Here is a 20534-nt window from a genome sequence, read left to right as displayed (position 1 = left end):
ATTTTGGCAAAAGCCTGCGTTTGCTTCTTCTTCTTCAAACTCAGATGAAAAAGAAAACAACTACGAGCTTTTAGTGCTTCTATATCTATGCTTTTGCTAAGATCCCAGTATCATATTCTTCTAGATCAATACGTGTCTCCAGGAGGGGCAGGGGGTGAACACATGGATATAATATGGCCTCCAATTTTCTAATAATAATGCTCTAATTCCAACCATTTTGGCAAAGGTATGGCCGTGACTAAACGAACCCAAATTTGATTGACCTGCACAACATAAGACAAATTATAAATCTAACCAAGGTGCTGTCTCTTCCCAGTCTTGTGCAAGCCTTAACTGAAGTCATGTAAAACTGAACAATGTTCTTTGGAGGCCATTTCTTCGTCCTTTTCTTATGCAATCATGTTCCTTTATTTGTTAGCTGACGCCTGAGGGTAGGTTCTAATATATGGAATATGGAAAGTGAAAGTGCCCTAATTCACAGATGTCCCATCACTTTCACAATTCAAAACAAAATCGCATGGTCTCGATGTTTGAATGCTGTCCGCACTTGAATATATTAATATTGTCATACATTGTGAATATATGGCTAAAGCCAGAATTGTTTTTACCCAATTGTCAAACGACCACCTACAAATTTCTAGGATTTCAATGAGTCACCAATACAAGAAAGTCCTCTTCCTCATTTGAGTACAACACAGTTCTGCTTTTAGTCCCCTAACTAAACTGATAATCAATCAATAAATGAGCAATAAAATACCCACGGATAGAATGGATAGCACTCATGGTGCTGATGCTGAATGTTTACCAAGTTCTTCACATCACAACAAATTAATAGCAATCATGCACTGATTCTGAATGCCTACTCAGTTCTTCACATAAGGACTCTCGTCATCTTCATAGTCACAATCGCTACAGCCAAGCAAATGCCCCCTGCATACAAAAGCAAGAGATTGAAATAGCTTCTTCATCTTGGGTAAAAATAAATAAGTCCAAGAAAATAAAAAGCCAGCAACAGAAAACAACGTCAGGGGCGTCACGCATCATATATATATATCAAAAATAGCAGAACACGAAACAGCACGAGGGGCATCACGCATCATCCATGCCCAAAGTCCACATGTCAGTGATCAATGGTTAATAATTTAATAGAAGTCGTATATGATACCCAAGAAAGAAGCCTTATCAAATTCAAGGATCAGGTTATCTGAAGATCGTATTCAGCATAGCAGAGACAGACCTATAGAAAAGATAATTTGATATCCTCTCAAAGGTAAGTTCCTCCATGCGCTAATCATTTCCCAAGACGGCAATTTTAACTGTGATTCACACTACGCATATGAAGGTTTCAGCTTTCCTCAAAAAGCTTTGAATTTCCAATAATTCACTGCAAACACCATACAGAGGTGATATGGTTTTTTAGGTGCAATATCTCTGAAGGCCATAATTCAAGCTCACTTGTTAAATACTGCATTACAGGCCCACTTCTGGACTGTTTAGTTAAAACCCAAATCTGCTTCATTCTCAAATATTTGTCAGATAACAGATGAAGTAAAGGAAGATAGAGGGACTCTAGGAAGATTTCCAATGACGAGACAGGATAACAGAGGATATCTGTATGGGGCTCCAATAAGTATATGCTTTCATACATAAAACCAACAATCCCATAAGAAAATCAATATAAATGAAATAATATACATCAGTAGATGACAACTACTACAGAAAAATAGCAGTAGAGGATTAACATAATTTACACACAAAAGGAGGCTGCAAGCAAAAACCAGTACGAGTACCTCAATCTTTCACAAAGGCGTGCTAAAGCATCAGATCCAGTTCTGGAAGCAACATCTTCTATCTCAGAAGCATTAGAAAGAGTCACACTGTCTGCAAGCCTGAACTCACACAAGTCCTTCAGAGAACATGCATCGGTCAGAACAGCCGAATGGCCTCCACCAGCAGCCAGTTTGCGCACTTCACCAACACACCTGCTCCAAAGTGCTTCCATCAGAATAAGAGATTTGCATAAATGGTTCTAAAAGCTATGACAGGGAAAACTTAGCTACATCATACCAATCAACTGGTGATGGAAACCAAGCATATGTAGACTCCTCATTAGCTGCCTGACCATAGCTATTGTAACCCCATCCATGAATTCTTCCATCCCTTGTACAAATAAGTGTGTGGGAATGTCCACAAGAAACTAGTAGCACACCTGTTGGGACAACCAAAACAGGGATATTTCGGAGCAACATTTCAGATCCATTAGAGGTGCATGAAAAGAATCCACTTTGGGGACCAAGTCCTAGCTGCCCTGCTTGACCACCACCCCAGGCATAAAGCGCTCCCTTTGAAGTCAAAGCACATGTATGTACCCCACCACATGCAACAGTTTTTATGAATATTCCATCAAGGGCGACGACTCGCCTTGGTAATAGCTCTTTATCCCCAGACTGAAGGGAACAATGCCCAAGTTGACCCATATTACCCAGTCCCCAAGTATAGCTGCAGAATTGAAAGCAGTTTTGTGTGAGTAGTGGGGGAGATGTAAATAAACCGTAAATGGTACCGAAAAAAAAAAAAAAAAAGCCTTGCAGAGTTTGCCTTATTTCATGATTCATTCAACTCAAAACACCCTGTAATGCTGAGACAGTTCGCAACTAGAAACGATAAGGTAATGGAAAACATGTACAGTAATTTTGAAAAAAGAGGAACTCTTCAAAGAAGAAGAAACTGAAATTCTATAACAGCAGATTTGCACAGGAAAGAAAACAAATGCGCAAGAAGCATAGGATGAAAGATCAATAATAAGAAGTAACAGGGAAGACAAACAACAACAGAAGGCTAGACTAGCATAATTTTCATGCCATGGTCTTGAGGCCCCATTATCAACTAGAATATCAGCCCCTGCACTAAAAGATCTAGGACTAAATAAAACTACAATACAGAAGACTGCATAGAACTATTATTTTTCAAACTGCTAAATAGACTGCAATGTACAGTTCACCGGTCACCAGAGTGAAGGATTCAACACAATATCACCCAGCTCAAGGCTCAGAACAGTGTACCTGGGATGCCCCTAAAGATCCCAACATTGGCATGGGCAGATGGACCATGGTTACTACAAAATGCAAACACCCTAACGAAACGATCTGAAACATGGTACATTTTTGTTCCAGAATGCTAAATTTATGCTCCTAGGTTTTGGTTTAATATTCACACAACTTATTTTTTATATCAGTTAAAGTGAAGAATATTGACATTATAATTCCATCCTAATTCATTAAATATCTAATTCACAAAAGAAAATCTCTTCTTGATTTTGAAACATTTCAACATCCTCCCCAAAATATAAAAGTTCCATTACATATTTTTAACCAATATACCCATACACAGATTCCCCAAACATTCCACATTTTAGAACATGTGCTGTACCACAATCCCACTTCTATTACGCGAACCAGAATGTTCCACATTCTAGGTAACATAGGTATGGACCTCGTTGTAATGAAGAAAAGGAAGCTTATTGAAGGGTTATGTGCTGCTGATATGGAAGGTTAAAGGGTGTAGCTTTAAAATGAGTTTGTTCTACAAGGAGACTGCCAAAAAAGAGAACAATGGTTCCTTGGAAGCCATCTGCAAATTGAAGCACCTACCTGCAGTTGCTTTCTTAGCAAGAGAAGCAGCTTGGGAAAGGAAATTGACCATGGACGATCTTCAAGGGAGGAAGAAGGATCTGATCAATAGATGTTACCTATGGAGGCAGTTGAGACTGTTTGCCAACTTCTTCATTGTTGGCAGAGTAGGGGACTGGGATTTGGCTCTCCCAATTTTGGGCCACTCTTGGGTTGAAATGGGATTGGTTGTTCCACAGATTATATGCTTGGATGCGTACAAAGATTTGTGTGCAGAGGTCTCTCAGCATTTAGTTAACTTTTGGCTTGTATAAAGCTACTCTTTTGTTTGATACTTTCTCTTCACTGATAAAAAATATACACACAAAAAGAAAATATTCATGCAACTCCAAGGAAAAAAATATACGGGGAACACAATCAAAAGGAAGTAGAATGAATATTTCTAAAATAAATAAATAAATAAAACATTATAAGCATTGATATGAGTACCATGTTCAATTTAGAGGCTAGTTACTTTACATTTCATAGCATGGAGAAATCAGTTATAAAAGCCTGTATGCTGATACAACTAGAAGTTGTATCAATAATTAGGAATTATAAAGTGAATAAATAAATAACTACTCGTGTAGAAGTTGGCAGCATGACCAAATGAATATCACCAACGGGGTCATGAATTATACATATGGATAACCAGGGCAAGGGACAGATATTCAAATCAAGATGCAACCCATTTCCATTGCATCCTGCTTCCTGACAAGATGTGGGTTCCAATAAGGTCTTTTGGAACCTTCACACATATTCGCATTGAGCCATGTGGGTAACGACATTTTCCATGCTTAAGAGTAGCATAACCTATCTCCATCTAAGTAAGTCCTTCAGAACACTTACACCTCGCCTTTTCCAGATACAGCTGCTGTGTGGTACTCCCCACACGACACTTGGGAAATCTTCACAAGTTCGGGGGCTTCGTCAAGAAACTTTGCAAAAGCATTTATTACACGAGGCCCCTGGAGTCCTTCACAACTAAAACCTCTGCCAAGCTGGGCATATTCATTGTAGCCTGGTTTGTCAGAAACAGTAATAAAATTTCAATTAATAAGTGGAAGGAAACTAAAGTGTGAATATTTAGGTTTCCTTTCCTCAATTGTATGATCTATAGAATGTCAAAAGTGCAGAGGCGTAAACACTATCTACAAAGATAACAGTACATTAGCACCTACACATCATTAATACACACATACATGCATACAATGTGCGTGTTAGTTCCATCTTTCACTGTACAAATTAACTAACTACAGAAAAACGACTTTCATGAAGATAAGAGAGTTTCAAGATTCAATTTAATAAAGTGTAGTACTTAAAACACAAGTTAAGTAAGGAATCTAGAATAAACCCTACCCCAAGCTTGCAGCAGGCCATCCTCAGATAAAGCCACCACATGCACTGCCCCACAAGAAACTTGGCGAATAACCTATAACAAATGAAGGTGAATTGTGATTAGCTACACACAATTAGAACAAAATTCAATTAAAAACTAAGAAAATACCAGATGAATGGACGCAAAGAACTTTAATACCTATATACAAAAATAAAGGAGATATTCAAAATTTTAATAATCATCGTGGAATTAAACTTATGAGTCATATGATGAAACTGTGGGAAAGGGAAGTTGAACAAAGATTAAGGTTAAAAACAAAGGTCTCAGAAAATCAATTTGGTTTTATGCCTGAGAGATCTACCACAGAAGCTATATAACTTTTAAGAATATTAATGGAAAAGTTTAGGCAAAAGAAGAGGGACTTGCATATGGTATTTATTGACTTAGAGAAAGCATATGATAGGATACCTAGAGAAATTCTATGATGGGCTTTAGAAAAAAAAAAGTGCATGCAGTAGGTATACTGATGTCATTAAAGATATGTACGATGGAATAATGACTAGTGTAAGGATTATAGATGGAGAAACTAGAGAATTTCCAATCACCATAGGTGTACATCAAGGATCTGCTTTGAACCCTTATCTTTTTTCTTTAGTGATGGACCAACTGACTAAGAACATTCAAAATGAGGTGTCATGGTGTATATTGTTTGCACATGATATTGAATTGATTGATGAAAATAAGGCCGGAGTAGAGGTTAAGTTTAAATTATGGAGAAAATCTTTGAAATCTAGAGGCTTTAAGATAAGTAAAAATAAGATAAAATATATGAAATGTAATTTCAATAATGGTCGGAGGAATATTGGAGACAAAGTTAAACTTGATGATGAAGAAATAAATAGCACTTGTAGATTTCAATACCATGGATCTATTATGCAAGCTCAAGGAGAAATTGAAGATTATGTGATGCATAGAGTTAAAGCAGGTTGGGTAAAATTGACAAATGCTTCAAGTATGCTTTCTGATCATAGAATACTTTTAAAATTAAAAGAGAAGTTTTATACGACAGCTATAAGACCAGCTATGTTATATGGATCAAAATGTTGGACAACGAAAAAATAGAATATCGAAAATGTAAAAATTGTTGAAATGAGAATGCTTAGATGAATAAGTGGTATAACACTAAAAGATAAATTAAGTAATGCACATATTCGCGATAAGTTAGGTGTAACTCCTATAAAAGATAAGATAAGGGAGGGACGACTCAGATGGTTTGGGCACTTGCAACATAAGCCACATAGTGCGCTAGTGAGGAAGATCGAGTTAGTTACTGTGGAAGATAGTAGAAGGGGTAGGGGTAGACGTAAAATAACTTGGAATGAGATAGTGAATAAGGATTTAATAGCCCTAAATTTGTCAAAAGAAATGGTCCATGATTGCATAAATTGGCGGAAAAAGATTCATATAGCCGACCCCACCTAGTGGGACTTAAGGCTTGGTCTTGTTGTTGTTGTTGTATACAATTAGAATGAAGTAAAGTAAACACGGAAGAAAATACTAATAAAACTCATTTTTTTAAAAATTAATGCTATATTTGAATCAAAGAGCAGATCATGACAACTAACGAAAGATGATTTTAATGTTTTCGGTGAAACAAATTAAAATAAATGCTAATATCGGTCTTTATAATAACATAATATGAAAATTTAAAGACATAATGGTCCTCTGATCAATATTAAAAAACTGCACTTTGTAATACCAATAGATAACCTTCTATGCCAAAATTCGAGTTGTTAGGAATTGGGCCCAACAACATATATCAAGCTATCCAATACACATAATGGGCAGTAAGCATATCAAGTTAACCAATCTGGGCTGCAATCAGCATGTGGGAAAGAAACAGGTGATGCTCCCTGTGCTGACATGATTTAAGAATGGGCAGAACCTCATTGTTCCAGTTCCACCAGCCTTTTTTCATTTATTTGATAAGTAAGAATACGACTATTATAATAAAAGGATTCCACCTATCTTTACCAGTGAATTCGTCATTCATCATGAATAAGGTGACAGTGTGGGGGATTTTGCAAAAGCAAAGTTAACAAGCATGGTGAGCTGCCAAGTTTGTCTCTTTCATTTGTGAACCAATCTATCCTGTGCCAATAATTAATCGAAATTTTCTAAAAACCAAACCCAAACACATGGTCTTAGATCAAATGCCCCTTAATATGTTGGTCTCAATTTTGAACCAATTCATTGAACCAAAGTGTTAGCCTTAAGGTTCCATGACCTGATTTTGATGATAACAAAGTCCAGGCAAAAAGATCGAGTCAGTTGACTGGCCCCTAAAGGCGGTCGACCAGCTTGCAACTTCCTGATCCCAACGGATAGTTTTTTGCTCTAATAGCTTGAAAGCGGTCAATCGGCCAATGAAAGCGGTCAACCATCCTAACTAGAAAAAGTGTATACAGACCATAAAACGGCTAGATTTTTATGTCTTAGTATATATATGGCCCTTAGGGCAAATGAACAGAAAATAAAAAGAAAAAGTGATCTCTCTCATATTTTCAAAAGCTAAAATGTTCCTCTCTTAAATTTCTCTAGTGCTAGAAAAACACTCTCTCGTGTCTTCCTTCATTTTCTTGAGGGTTCGTTGTTGTGAGCTTGCATTTGCAAATTCTTCCCTTTGAGACACTTCTCTCAAATTTACTCATACTTTGTTGCATTAGAGTCCTTGCCTCCAGTTAAAGCAATGGGTTGTAAAGTTTGCATTCTTAGTGAAACCTCAAGGAGGCTTGGGCCTTGAGAGAGTGGACATAGACTAGAGGAAGCTAAACCACAATAAAAGAGTTTTCTTTCCCTCTTCCCCATCTCTTTAATTTTTATTTGCATTGATTGTTTGTATATTAATCTTGTGCTTATTAAAATTAATTTTTTAAGTAACCAATTCACCTCCACCCCCTCTTGGGTTGCCTTTGGGCCTTCACAAAGGTGATAGATTGTACATCCTAATACCCTTTCATTGCCTTAGAATTAGTACCACATAACTCCTGAACTTCAAATGTTGACTAGAACTGAAATGAGTTCTGAAAGTCATAAGTGCCATTTGGTCATGACAAAAAGTAAGTACTCATTATAAGCACTCATAAATAGGTAGTATTTAGCAACTAGAATTTATAAATAAGTAGTGAATTTCAAATAAATGTTTGCATATATTTGATCATTTAATAAAATACATAAATTAAAATTATAAGGGATCACAATAAGAGCAAATTACTCATACACGTATACGAATAAATACATTAAAATTATAAGAGATTACAATTAAGAGAATATTATTTTAATTTATAAGGTTAGAACTTAGAAATAATAAAATGTTATTAATATGTATTGTATTAAATTTCTAAAAATATAATTATATTTTCTTACAATTTAAAAAATACATTCCTCAATAAATTTAGCTATATAATTTATTAAAATATAATTCAAACTTATAATAATATATTAAATTATTAATAATTTTATATTTTACAGTTATTAGAATAATTATTAAAGTCAAGGTACATAAATTATATATTTCATTTATTAAAAAAATTTTATTTTTATTTGTAATTTTTTATATAAAATTGCATATTTTATGTATTAAATTTTAACGTAAAAGACACTTACCTCCCTTGTGATCTGGCAAAAAGATGCAGACCTCCCTTGAGATTTCAAAAATTCCATAAACAATCCCTAAGTTTTCAAAAATTCGACAAACCTCCCCTATGTTTTGCCAAAATACATAATCATGCTTGAACACTCCCCTGCACATGCAGCCCGATAGCAAATGGAGAGATAAACAAGGATAAATAACAACCAGACCTTTAGTTGTTAGGTTGTGAGCCAACAATGTATATTATGCATTAACAAATCTCATTAAGCTAAATATACTCACAGCAATAAGTGGTACCAGGTGAAGTCTTAATCTTCACTTGTTCACTAGAAACACAAACAAATTTAGGACTTGACTCAGTGACTGGTGCTTAACACTCAATTTTACCAATGTCAATCCAAATTCTCAAAAAAACAAGTACAAACCTACAAACTTTATACTTATATTCTTCCAATTGGTCTACATCTCTTAATAAGTATGAGTTTCATAAATATAATTGAGCTAGACTTCCCCTTTGTTTCTCAATAACCAGGAGTCATCAAATATAATTTGGGCACCCAGATATGAATTTTCAGACTAATGGCAATCTAAGAAGCACTAACACTGGCATGACACAATAAGATACAATACCAATACAGTGATAAGACAATTTTCAGGGAACTAGGATCATGGCAGGGATGCCACAATTAATTAATTTTGAAAAACGCTCTCCTAACAGGTACCAGTGGTGGTGTTGTAGAAGTAAGCGCTGTTATCGGAAGGTAAATGCCCAGAGTCAACTGCTGGTGGTTCAGTCAATTAATCATATTTATCCATATTTAGTAATAGTTTCCCCCTATTAAATGTAAAATATTGAGGTAAACCTACAATGAATTGTAGACATTATTAATACACATGCTACAAATAAATTTCTTTTACATTCAATCCAGCATTTATTTTTCATAATTTGACACTACACATTCATAAGTACCATCAGATTTATAACATAATAAAAAGTATTATCAACACTGACAAACTATTAATAACAGAAAACAATAATCAGGAGCATGAAAAATATTCATCCAGGAATATGAACCAATTTGGCAACAAAATACAATAAAAACATAAAAGACGACTGAACCATGTCCAAAACATATCAGGTAGTGTCAGGATTGTCTCAGAAAATAAAATTATTTAATTTTATATGTCTCAGGCACGTATCAGGCTGTGTCAGACACCAACACTCAGAGGTTTGTTCGTAGATGGCAATTAACTAATAAAAATAATGTTTGGTGATACTGAGCATTATCTCATTCATATGGCCCAACAAAATAAAATCAGTAATAACAAGCCATTGAAGCTAGAAAATCACTTCTAGAAGAGCATATAATGATAAAGACCACTAAAACATCCTCCCAAAGGTGGCGAACATGCAAGTCTAATTGGACCCTATAATTGCTTCAAATGAGCACCTCATTTTTTGGTAGTAGCTCAAAGGAAGATAAAACAAGATAGCATGGCCCTGCACCATTACTAAAAATTTAAGAAAACCTCAAACAATTGGCCCGATATTCTTTACATTCCAAACGCTTTCTATATTCTAAACCAGAACAAATATGAGATAAGAATTTAACATGACTCAAGATTAAGATCCTAAGATCCCACTTAAAAACTCTTCACTATTACGAAAGTTTAACAATTTCTCACCCTTAATTAAATGTTGATCACATGCTCTCCCAAACAATATGATGCAGAAGAGCATTAGGAGTCAAGATATTTAAAACATCTAGGTTGTTTTGCAAAGGACAAGTGTTTGGAGATAAATTTGAGGATTGATCATAAGGTTTTAAAGGTATTAGTTGCTAAAATTTTAAAAAGCAAGTACATATTTCTGGATAGCAGCTCATTAAGATTTAAGAATTTTAGTGTCATTGCCCAGGGAAAACAATAAAATTAAGATTTGGCCAGAAGAGAATACGGTTTATGGTGAAACTAGGGCTACAAACAAATTGGAACAAGGTTGAGTGTGCAAAAGAGTAACTCAAATTATATATATAGAGTAATTGAGATTATAGCAAAAGAAATAAGAGAGAAAAAAGGGGAAGACAGAGACAATTTTATTTGTAAATTCTAATTTATTTTTGGTAAAAGGGACCTTATTCATGAACTCTTAGAAAGACTTACTAAAAAAGACAAAAAGCAAAACCTTCTAAAAATATTCACAGCCAAGGTATAAACAAAATATGATTTGACAATTCCTCCAAAGTACAAATGTTTTCATGTGCTAATGTACTGGACTGCAACTCAAGATAAGACTTCGAGTTGAACTAAAAAATATATCAACTATAAGAACATTATAACATCTACCAAAATTAGAGACATCTTAAAATTAGAATCCCAAATGGTAGACCTCATAAACTAAAGATGCGAATGAATTCATATAAGCAAAATATTATTACAAAATGTTGACTAACCATAGTGCCAAACTATATTAATCATTAAAACTACTGAGTCAACATAGTGCCAAACTATATTTATCTTTAAAATTACTGAAAAAGAAATACACAAGGGTTATCGTACAGTTATTACAATCTCAATACTAAGAATATCCCAGACTAACCCAAACATTCCTCTAGTCTTCATCAAAATTCACATGCTCGGCTAAAAGTTTTGGAGACAAACTCATATGCTTCAAAGCAATTTCAGGTATTCATATAATCCTTGAGAAGAGTTAGCTAGGAAAAGCAGTTCAGGAGTAAAATAAATAGAAATCAGTATCAAAGGAAACTGAAATCTTCTCCACAAGCCGAAAATTTTACTTTTGAAAAGCATGTTTGTTGATCCCTTACACTCTCCTTGTCACATATTCAAGTGCCAATATCTGATGAAAAGTTATGGATTAATTGGAAAGTGAAGTAGGATCCTGCCATCTAATTACCTTGGACAATGATAGCCCATTTGGTAACTCTTTAATGATGTCATCGTTTGATAACAGGTGCCAAAAAATTTAGTATTTTTTCCAAAAAGGAAACCATCAACTCATCAGGATGTTGTCTGTTGGTTCCAACTTCTCATTATATTTCATATTCCAGAAAAGAGTTGGGGAGAGGAAAAATAATTTATTCAAACATAATTTTTTGAAGCAAAAATGCAAGATGAAAAGTGTGTAACTAGCAGAATTAGCAACCCAGTCCGACTATTTCTCAGGCATAACTAAAGCATAACTATTCCCTACGTTCTCCCAAGGGTTGAAGAATTCCATCCTCTGTAACTTCCTTCTTTTATCAAATAAAATGCAAATACTTCAGGCAAGAGCTTACTGTTTTTGTTGTTTCAGACAAGAACAAAGCATGATTAGATAAATTTAGAGGACAGCAATGAAACTTGGCGAGAAACATTGGGCAACTAAATTAATGGAGGGACAATGAAGAGGATGCACTGACAGCAAACCACTCCCATCCTTTCAGCTGGTTAAAGTGCTTTCAAGTTAACCATGAGAAACAAATGAGTTATATCTAGGAAGCTCCCACGATGCTGTCAGGTCCTTGTTCCAAACTTTGCACCAGATATTGCTGCAATACTTCTGGATCTTTAGCTCCCTCTAGAATCAATTTTTAGATGATATCCATCAATTTCTATAAACTACAGAAGATAAGCCCTTGACAGTGAGTTCTATTGTTTTATCTAATTAGTTGAGGAAAAGACAAAGGCTTGAATCTTTTAATATGCCTAGTTTGTTCAGTAGGTTCTTCTGACACTATTAGCAAATCATGGCGCATGCTACTTCCCAGAAAATGCCATCTACAATGCTCACATCCCATATTACATTCTTTCTTCCGATTGCAGTTCTAAAAAAGATTTTTCTAGGATTGAGCAGATTTTAATCTCCAGGAAGAGATGTAAACTGTAACAGTGGATTCATTTTTAACACTACAATATGGTACGCAATGAGCTAACAAAAAGCATGGAAATTGCCCGCATTAACAATAAATAACATATAATACCCCTATCTAGCATCAGATATTGCCTAGAGTTCGCAAAGTTCTGTTCAAGCAAAGGAACAAAGTAAAACAAGTTTGAACCTATCATGAATTGATACAGAGCATTAATAAAGGAACAGAGAATAAGAGAGCAGACATACAGAAAAGGACATGTCATCCCACACAACAGAAGAACCTAAACTCCAATTTGACTATAAAATCAAGTCCAAATTCATGTGGATACAATTGCTACTATGTTATTCGTAAACTCTAGAGACTTTTCAAAGCATGTAATAACCTCCTCAGAACTCTCCTAACCATAACAGTAACCAAATAGGACTCAAAATGATCCTAGATTAACCAAACCTCCTAAAAATCAAAAAGCAAATATAAATTTCCTAGAACAAGATCCCAATAAATTAATACAATGTCAATACATAGGATTGTTTACTAACCCCAAATAACTATCAAACAAGGCAAATTAGGAATCCTGGAATTTTTTTTTTTTTTTTTGGGGGGGGATAGAAAAATGAAATTCATTAGATAGAGAAAGAATGTACAATCAGGAGAGAAGACATCTACTTAACAAAATCCAGAAATCCCCCGAAAAACAAAAAATAAAAATGCAAAAAATAAAAGACAGAAAAAGAAAATCAGCACGCCCTTAAAAGAAATTGCTAATCATGCTGAACATCTGATTTTAAGACTCCCAAAAATAATAATCCACATAAAAATAACTTTAAAGAAGAAAATTACAGTTCGCAATAACAGAAAATGAAGATAATCCTCATAACTGTTGACCTCGGCCATAGGGACTGGATATGTATTCTCTATTAATATTTTTTAAAACTTTTTTGTTAAACTGTTTTCAAGCTGAGAAGGCAAAAGAAATAGCTGAAAGGAAATGAAATGCATGAATGGGTCAGGGCATGATGACCTGAACTACTAGACCAAGAGGCTGCCAAAGCTAGTGGTGTTAGTGAAGGCAAAACAACATGAGAAGTGAAGCATGAAAAGGATCCTAATAGTGATAATTGACAGCATATCTGAAGCATGTTATGTTTCAAGCAAAAGGCATTTCCAGAATTTACATCAAAGGTAGGTGCTTCTACGAGCTCATTTACATAACTACAATGACTAAAACATTCAGCAGTCAGTCATCCATGCTTCTCCTACAGTTCATTTGATTTTCACCATTCCTCCATATTACTTACTCAATATCAACAATGTGAAACTTAAAGAAAATGATTTGTTGAATACCGTGTTCGGCGTAAAGGCACCCCAAAATAAACGCGGGTAATTTGAACCCTGCAAACATAAAAACATGGAGAGGTAAGAAAAGGGTGTATCATAGATTATGGAAAGTAATGAACATAAAGAGATAACAACTACCACCTGATTTTGGCCCCAAACCCAAAGTCTGCTTGCTGAGATGGTTCCATCATTTTCCCGAGGCTCTGCAATAGCAGCAGTGCAATGTGCTCCACAGGATACAGATTTGACAAACTCTGACTGTAATTGATTTACTTTCTTTGGCTGCTTCCTTCCCTCCTCAGTTCCATCCCCCAACTGGCCAAAGTCATTTGCTCCTAAAAAAATGTACACACTATACATTATAAGAATTTAAAAGCATGGAATAATATTTATCTATGGATTGCATTATCATAGTTCATAAAACACACACAAAAGTCGAAATAAATCTTCAAAATCATGAAAAAAAAGGTTTCACTTGATTATTATTCAAGAGAACCTTTCCCCTAACTGTCCCCTCCCCACCAACAAAAGAAACAAAATGGGGGAGGAGTCAAAACACACAAATAACCAAGCAACAAAGCAGTTAACATCACATGCAAAACTGAATAAAAAAAAAAAGAATCACCATAATTTTTATATCATGGACATGGTTTCTCTTTCAAGCATTTTCAATTCAAATCTAATGGTTGAGCAGAATACTACATTTTGTCATGCAGTATTGGGGGCCGAATACTCCAGATCAAGAAGTTATATTCTAAGTAAAATATAATGTTCAATTGACTTCACAATCGACTCAGACATAGTTGGGATCTACCACCTTATATCTCATTATTCCACTTAATTAAGAGCCATATTCTCCATTAACTACTTTTAAGTCAATCTGACAAGAAAAGAACAAATGATATTGCTTATAACAAGGCCCAAATGGGTTTACCAAGGGTTTCTTCCAAGCTAACTGGGACCTTCTCAAATCTGATATTATCAAAGGTTTTGAAGGTTTTCAAACGCTTTTTTTTTTTTTTTTTTTTTGATGAAGGTCCATGCAAAACCTTAACTCTACCTTTGTTGCTTTGATCCCTACGAGGTAGGGATCAATAACATCAAAGGCTTCTGTCCCATTAGCTTGGTCGGAAGTGTTTATAAACTTTTCCCCAAGGTGTTTGCCTCAAGACTCAAAGTGATCCTGGAAGTTCTAAGGCAGTACGAGCTGTTGTTGAAAGGAGGAAAATCACAGATGCCGCCCTGTTGCTTCAGAAATTGTGGATACCCATTCCAGAGCTGGAAGAAGAAGATTTGTTTGCAAACTTGACACTTAGAGAAAGCATTCAATTGTGTTTGTTGGGACTTTTCCTGTCTTAAAAGGGGGTTTTGGAAACTTATGGTGCAAATAGAACAAACAATATAGCACTATAGTGTTCTTCTCCATTCTCTTTAATGGTTGCCCCTCAGGCTTTTCCATCCTTCCAGACATTTTCAGAAAGGAGGCCCCTTATCCTTCGCTTTTAATTATTGGGATGAAATCTTTGAACCTCTTACTGGAAAAAGCCACAAGGCGCAAAGCTTTTTAAGGGGCTTTGTATAGGAAGAAGCGGAAGGGAAATGGAAGGGTCTGATCTCCTCATTGCTGACAACACCATAATCTTTTGAGAGGCAGAGGCTCGCGAAATCCTTAACCAGAAGTGCATCCTTCTTTTCTTTGAGGCAATTTCTGAGTTGAAAGCCAATATGGAAGAGAACGAGTTTATTCCCATTGGGCACGAGATTGATGCCATTTTCTTGGCTGTTATTATGGTTGCAGTTTGATGAGCTTTCCTTTCACTAGTTGGGGCTTCCCTTGGAGCCAAGATCAAGGGATAAATGAGTTTGGAGCCCATTGTTGGAGGCTTAGCTTGAAAAAAGGTTGGCTGGTTGGAACTTGGAAATGAAATTACCTCGATAAGTGTGGAAGACTCACTCTTATTAAAAAGAGAACAAAAAAAATTCCCAAACCTCCCAAAATATATCCCTATTTCCCATTCCTTGCTCAGTGGCTAAAAGGCTCGAAGATATTTTAAAAAATTTCCTTTGGAAAATACAGGAGAGGAATTCAATTGCCACTTGATTAATTGAGGCCTGCAGACAATCTATTCAACCAAAAAAAAAAAAAAATGAAGCGGGCCATAAATCTCTCACCTTGTTCAACAATGCCCTTCTCGGCAAATGGCTCTGGAAATTAATGAATGTAGCAGCTTTTCTGCAGAAAGTTTATTGCTTCAAAATATGGCCAGATCATGGTTGGACCTCCAAAGAAGTTGGGTGATCCTATAGAACAGGGGCTGTAAAAAAGGATGGGACGATATCTTTGTTGTCATCCAATTCAAAGTTGGAAATGGTGACAATATTTTCTTTTGCCAAGACACTCAATGCAGGCTTACTCCTCTTAGTGTTCAATTTCCTAACATTTTCAGAAAGATGCACTGATGAGTATGCATTTTGAAGACTACAAAAAAATGGAACAGTTTGGGACACTCCCTTTGTGAGAAATGCCCATGAGTCATGACTGGGAACTTAACACTTTTGTTGATTTCTTTGGCAGCTTTACAGCAGAATCTCTCATCAGACTAACTCAAATGAGACTAGGTGGAGGCCGTACAAATTGCTGCTTTGCAGTTATCTCCTTCTACATGAAACCAGATATCTTGAGGCCAGGATCAACTTCCTCTAGAAGTTGGTCTGAAAATCTCCAGCCCCAACCAAAGTCACTTTTTTCACATAGGAGTTAGGACTTAGGAGGCAGCTTTGAGGAAAATCTTCAGTATTAATAATATTCAAAGAAGGGAGATAACTCTAGTTAGTAGATGTTTTTTTATGCAAAAAGGATGCTGAATCTGTGCATCACACCGTCCTTCACTGTTCCTGGAATAGAAATCTATGGATTTTGACCAGGGTTCTATTTGACCAGTATTGGTTACAGCTGAGACAGTGGAGAAAGACATCTGGGCCACAAGAGGCAGTCAATTGAACAGTGATAGGACAAAAACAGCTTCACCTCAAGAGGCAGTCAATCGAACAGTGATAGGGAAAAAAACGGCTTCACCTCAAGAGGCAGTCAATTGAACAGTGATAGAGAAGCCTATGAAGGAACAGCTGCATCACTTAGAGCCCTCAAAGGTAGATGTCTTGCCACTGTAGCCGGTTTAATGGATTATATGTGTTGGATACTTAAATTACTAGCTTGTCTAATAGATTGTTTGTATTGTACTAAAACAATTCTTGAATTTTCGTTTCTATTTCTCTCTTTTTGCTTGTCCCTGAGTGGCACATCCTTGGTGCCCTTTAAAAATTTCTCGATTTACTGATTAGAAAAAAAAAAAAAAAAAAGCACAGGTTCAAAGACCAAGAGAAATGGTTAAGAACAAAAGATACTTTATAGAACATGGTTCATACAGCTTCAAAAAACTCATAATCTCTTTGCAGGACTTCCATGATTTAGTTCCAGTAAATTTTTTTTCCCAGCTAAAAACCAAGATTTGGCAAAGAGAGTGTAAAGCAAACTCTTATAAGTTATAGATTTCAAGCAAACTAGCATTCAGCTTGCTGCTTGGACTGCTCTAATTTCCCATGCATAATATGTTTTACATGCTCAAAATGAAAATGGAGCATGTGAGGAATTACAGTCACAGTACTAAATATCTATGAAAAGAACATGAGTCTTGGGTATGTGCTAATTCTCAATTTTTTCTTTCATTTAAGTAGAGATTAAGTAATCTGTAATTTCCTTCAAACAATCTGACTTCGGCTTTGTTGACAATGAGGTCCAATTTCAATCTTATCTAATTGAAATGAGGAAAAAACGATACAGGGTTCCTATGCCACTGGGAGCTGCTTCAGTTACATATTTTCTTACCATTGCTATTGAATTCAAATATTTCATTGCTTATTTCTGCAACTATAATGTGCGGCATGCCCTCAAAAACACTCAGCTCTCTCAAGGGACTCCCAGTGGTCTAACACATCGGCATGTGCATGCACATAGCACACATGCACATGGACACATGCACATGAACATTCTTTGTAAATATAGGCTAAATTTAAATTGCAAAATGTCTTTTTTTATAATAATAATAACAATAATACAGAGATTGAGCTCACAAAAACAAAAAGTGTCTTAATTCATAACAATGAATTGGTAAGGACAACTATTCCCAATTTTCACGGTGTGAATGTCTATTCCTATCATATTTCATGTTGAATAGAATAATATAGAACTTTTATATGAGTGACTTTCTTGTAAATTATTATATTTCTATTCTATCACCATTTAGATGAACCAAATATTATGCTGCAGTTATTCTTTCTACAGGGCATCAACATGATAACAAATAAATGCACACTTAAATGAAGGAAGTTATGATTAAAGAAATAATACCCCAAGTGAAAAGCGATCCATCCGAAGCCACAGCCGCAGTATGCTCGCGGCCACAAGCAATATCCAACCACCGTGAATTGGCCCCAACAGGGCATCCAAACAACTCGGGAGGAAGCTGCTTTGGGATCCTTAATTGGCGTTCTTTCCCCTTCCTACCTGTTTGTCCACATTGGTTGTATCCCCATATGTAAATTGCACTTCTGGTTGGAAGATTCACAGGCTTTATGTTGGAAAAAATATCATCAACATCCATTTATCACGCCGAGAACCTAACACCATATGAACCCAAAAAAAAGTATTCAGATAAAACAGATATCTGAATATAATGCCCCAAAAGATGACAACTGAAAAATTTCATAACCAGATCGAGATTAGGATTTGATTTTCTCCTGAAACACTAGCAAAACAGAAATAGAAATTCAAAAGTTCCACATTCAGAATGGAGTTATTTCATAATTAGGAGAAATTTTATAATCAAATTGACCCATAACTATAGTTAACTTCTCCGAATATCCGTTTGGCCGCTGAGAAAAAAAAAATGGGGAATGAAACGAATTGGGAAAAAAAAAATTTTAATTGTTTCTATTCCTGCTATTCTTCAGAAAACTAAGAACACAAATACCAATACCCAACTGACGCCAAGTACATTATAAAATTGAGGGGCGCTTATCGCGTATGGAGACAAAACATGACCAAAACAAGAAAATCGCAGAGGATTCCTGATTTTCCATCCTTTTCCTCTTTCGGGTTTTCTAGAAACCCACTCGATCTCAAAACGAAGAAGAGAAAATTTAACTGGACCAAGAATTACCTATGGAGCAGAAGTAGAAACACAGGAGAGAAAACGGAAATAGGTGCAGAAAGCAAGTCCAATAAACGAGGAAAGATAAAATACCTGAATTAGAAACAATAAGAGGTAAAATGGGAGTGGAATTTCAGAGGAAAAAATGGAGACGGAAATATCGGGACCCCAATTTTCCCGTCCATGCTCGCTTCTCGAGAACTGCAAGTTACGAATCTTCCATAGATCTTGCAGATGCCACCCTCACCACCAGAAAATTAACTATCCAATGGATGAATTATTGAAGTTTGGTATAATTTATTGCCTCAAATTCCAGTTTTGACATCATTGCCTTGTTTTATCTGGACAGGGTCATGCAAATAATACGTTAGGTATTTTTCACGTGCGGACGACTTTTTTATTTTGGTAAAATTATTTTTTTATAGACAAATTTAAAGATTTCACTACAAAACACAAGTTAATACAAAATCATCACTAATAGCGACAGTTTGAGATTAGTCGCCAGATCTACAGTTACTAATACTTATTAGTAACGAATCCATAAACCATTAATAATACTACACTTTTAGTAAGGGTTCTATGCCGTCATTAAAAGTCGAAAGCCATCACTATAAAATCGACTTGTTCACAATTCAAATCGTCACTAATCCAAGTATTAATGACGGTTTCATAACCGTCACTAATGCTACCATTTTAGTGATGATAATTAAAATTATCACTAATAATATCCTATTAGTAACGGTTATGAAATCGTTGCTAATATTTAGGCTTTAATGACGAATTTGAGTTAAGAAAATATCGATTCTACAGTGATGATCTTAGTCTTTTAGTGACAGTTTAAAAAATATCATTAATACTTTCTCCGACAAGTATTAGTAATAGTTTTTCCAACCATCACTAATACATTGAAATATTTATTTTTTTAAAAAAAATTCCTGTAAAAACCTATAAATACATTTTAGCATACATAAAATTAAATCAAAATTACTAAAATATTCATAAGTTATTCAAAATTAAAATACAAACTATTCAAAATTCAAAATACCGTGCATTAATTTGCACAACACTTTCCCCTTCTTTTATATCTAATATGTCATACAAACTATTAAATGATATATATTTAACTTCACTAAGAACCTTTTCTACATATTTTCTCGCCTATATACTTTTCAAAGTTATCCAGGTTTCTACTTTTTGTCACATTTTATACCAAATTCTTTTTGTATTTACGACTTTTTGTACATCTTTATCCCACCACCAACTTTCTTTACTATTTGAGAATCTTCCCCTTAATTTACCTAAAATATCTTTTGCTATCATTTTAATAGAGGTAGCTAATCTACTCCAAAGAGTATTTGTATTTATCTCATCCTTGATAGTCCAATCCCCATCTTTAATCATTTTATCTTTAAATTTTATTATATTTTCTACCTTTAGGTTCCACCACCTAGT

At 35.2% G+C, this 20534-nt stretch overlaps 1 protein-coding gene across 2 annotated transcripts; it reads right to left on the bottom strand.

Annotated features, from left to right (window-relative positions):
- Window positions 1–527: 527 nt before the first annotated feature.
- On the bottom strand, window positions 528–19396 carry LOC131168587 (uncharacterized). Of its 2 annotated transcripts, none has more exons than XM_058128146.1 (9): window positions 19176–19396; window positions 18281–18549; window positions 14014–14207; window positions 13879–13926; window positions 5028–5100; window positions 4518–4689; window positions 2068–2499; window positions 1791–1982; window positions 528–930 (listed from the first exon to the last, which is right to left on the bottom strand). In XM_058128146.1, exons 2-9 carry the CDS (start codon window positions 18531–18533, stop codon window positions 864–866), a joined length of 1431 nt encoding a protein of 476 aa, XP_057984129.1. In that variant the 5' UTR covers window positions 18534–18549; window positions 19176–19396; the 3' UTR covers window positions 528–863. The 2 variants fall into 2 exon arrangements, with proteins under 2 accessions (XP_057984129.1, XP_057984121.1); XM_058128138.1 differs by lacking the exon at window positions 19176–19396 and adding an exon at window positions 19092–19136.
- Window positions 19397–20534: the final 1138 nt, after the last annotated feature.

Source organism: Malania oleifera, chromosome 1 (assembly GCF_029873635.1).
Source record: "Malania oleifera isolate guangnan ecotype guangnan chromosome 1, ASM2987363v1, whole genome shotgun sequence".
NCBI classification, from domain to species: Eukaryota; Viridiplantae; Streptophyta; class Magnoliopsida; order Santalales; family Ximeniaceae; genus Malania; species Malania oleifera.
Note: the sequence above shows the minus strand (reverse complement) of the source record. Positions and strands in the feature narration are given on the sequence as shown.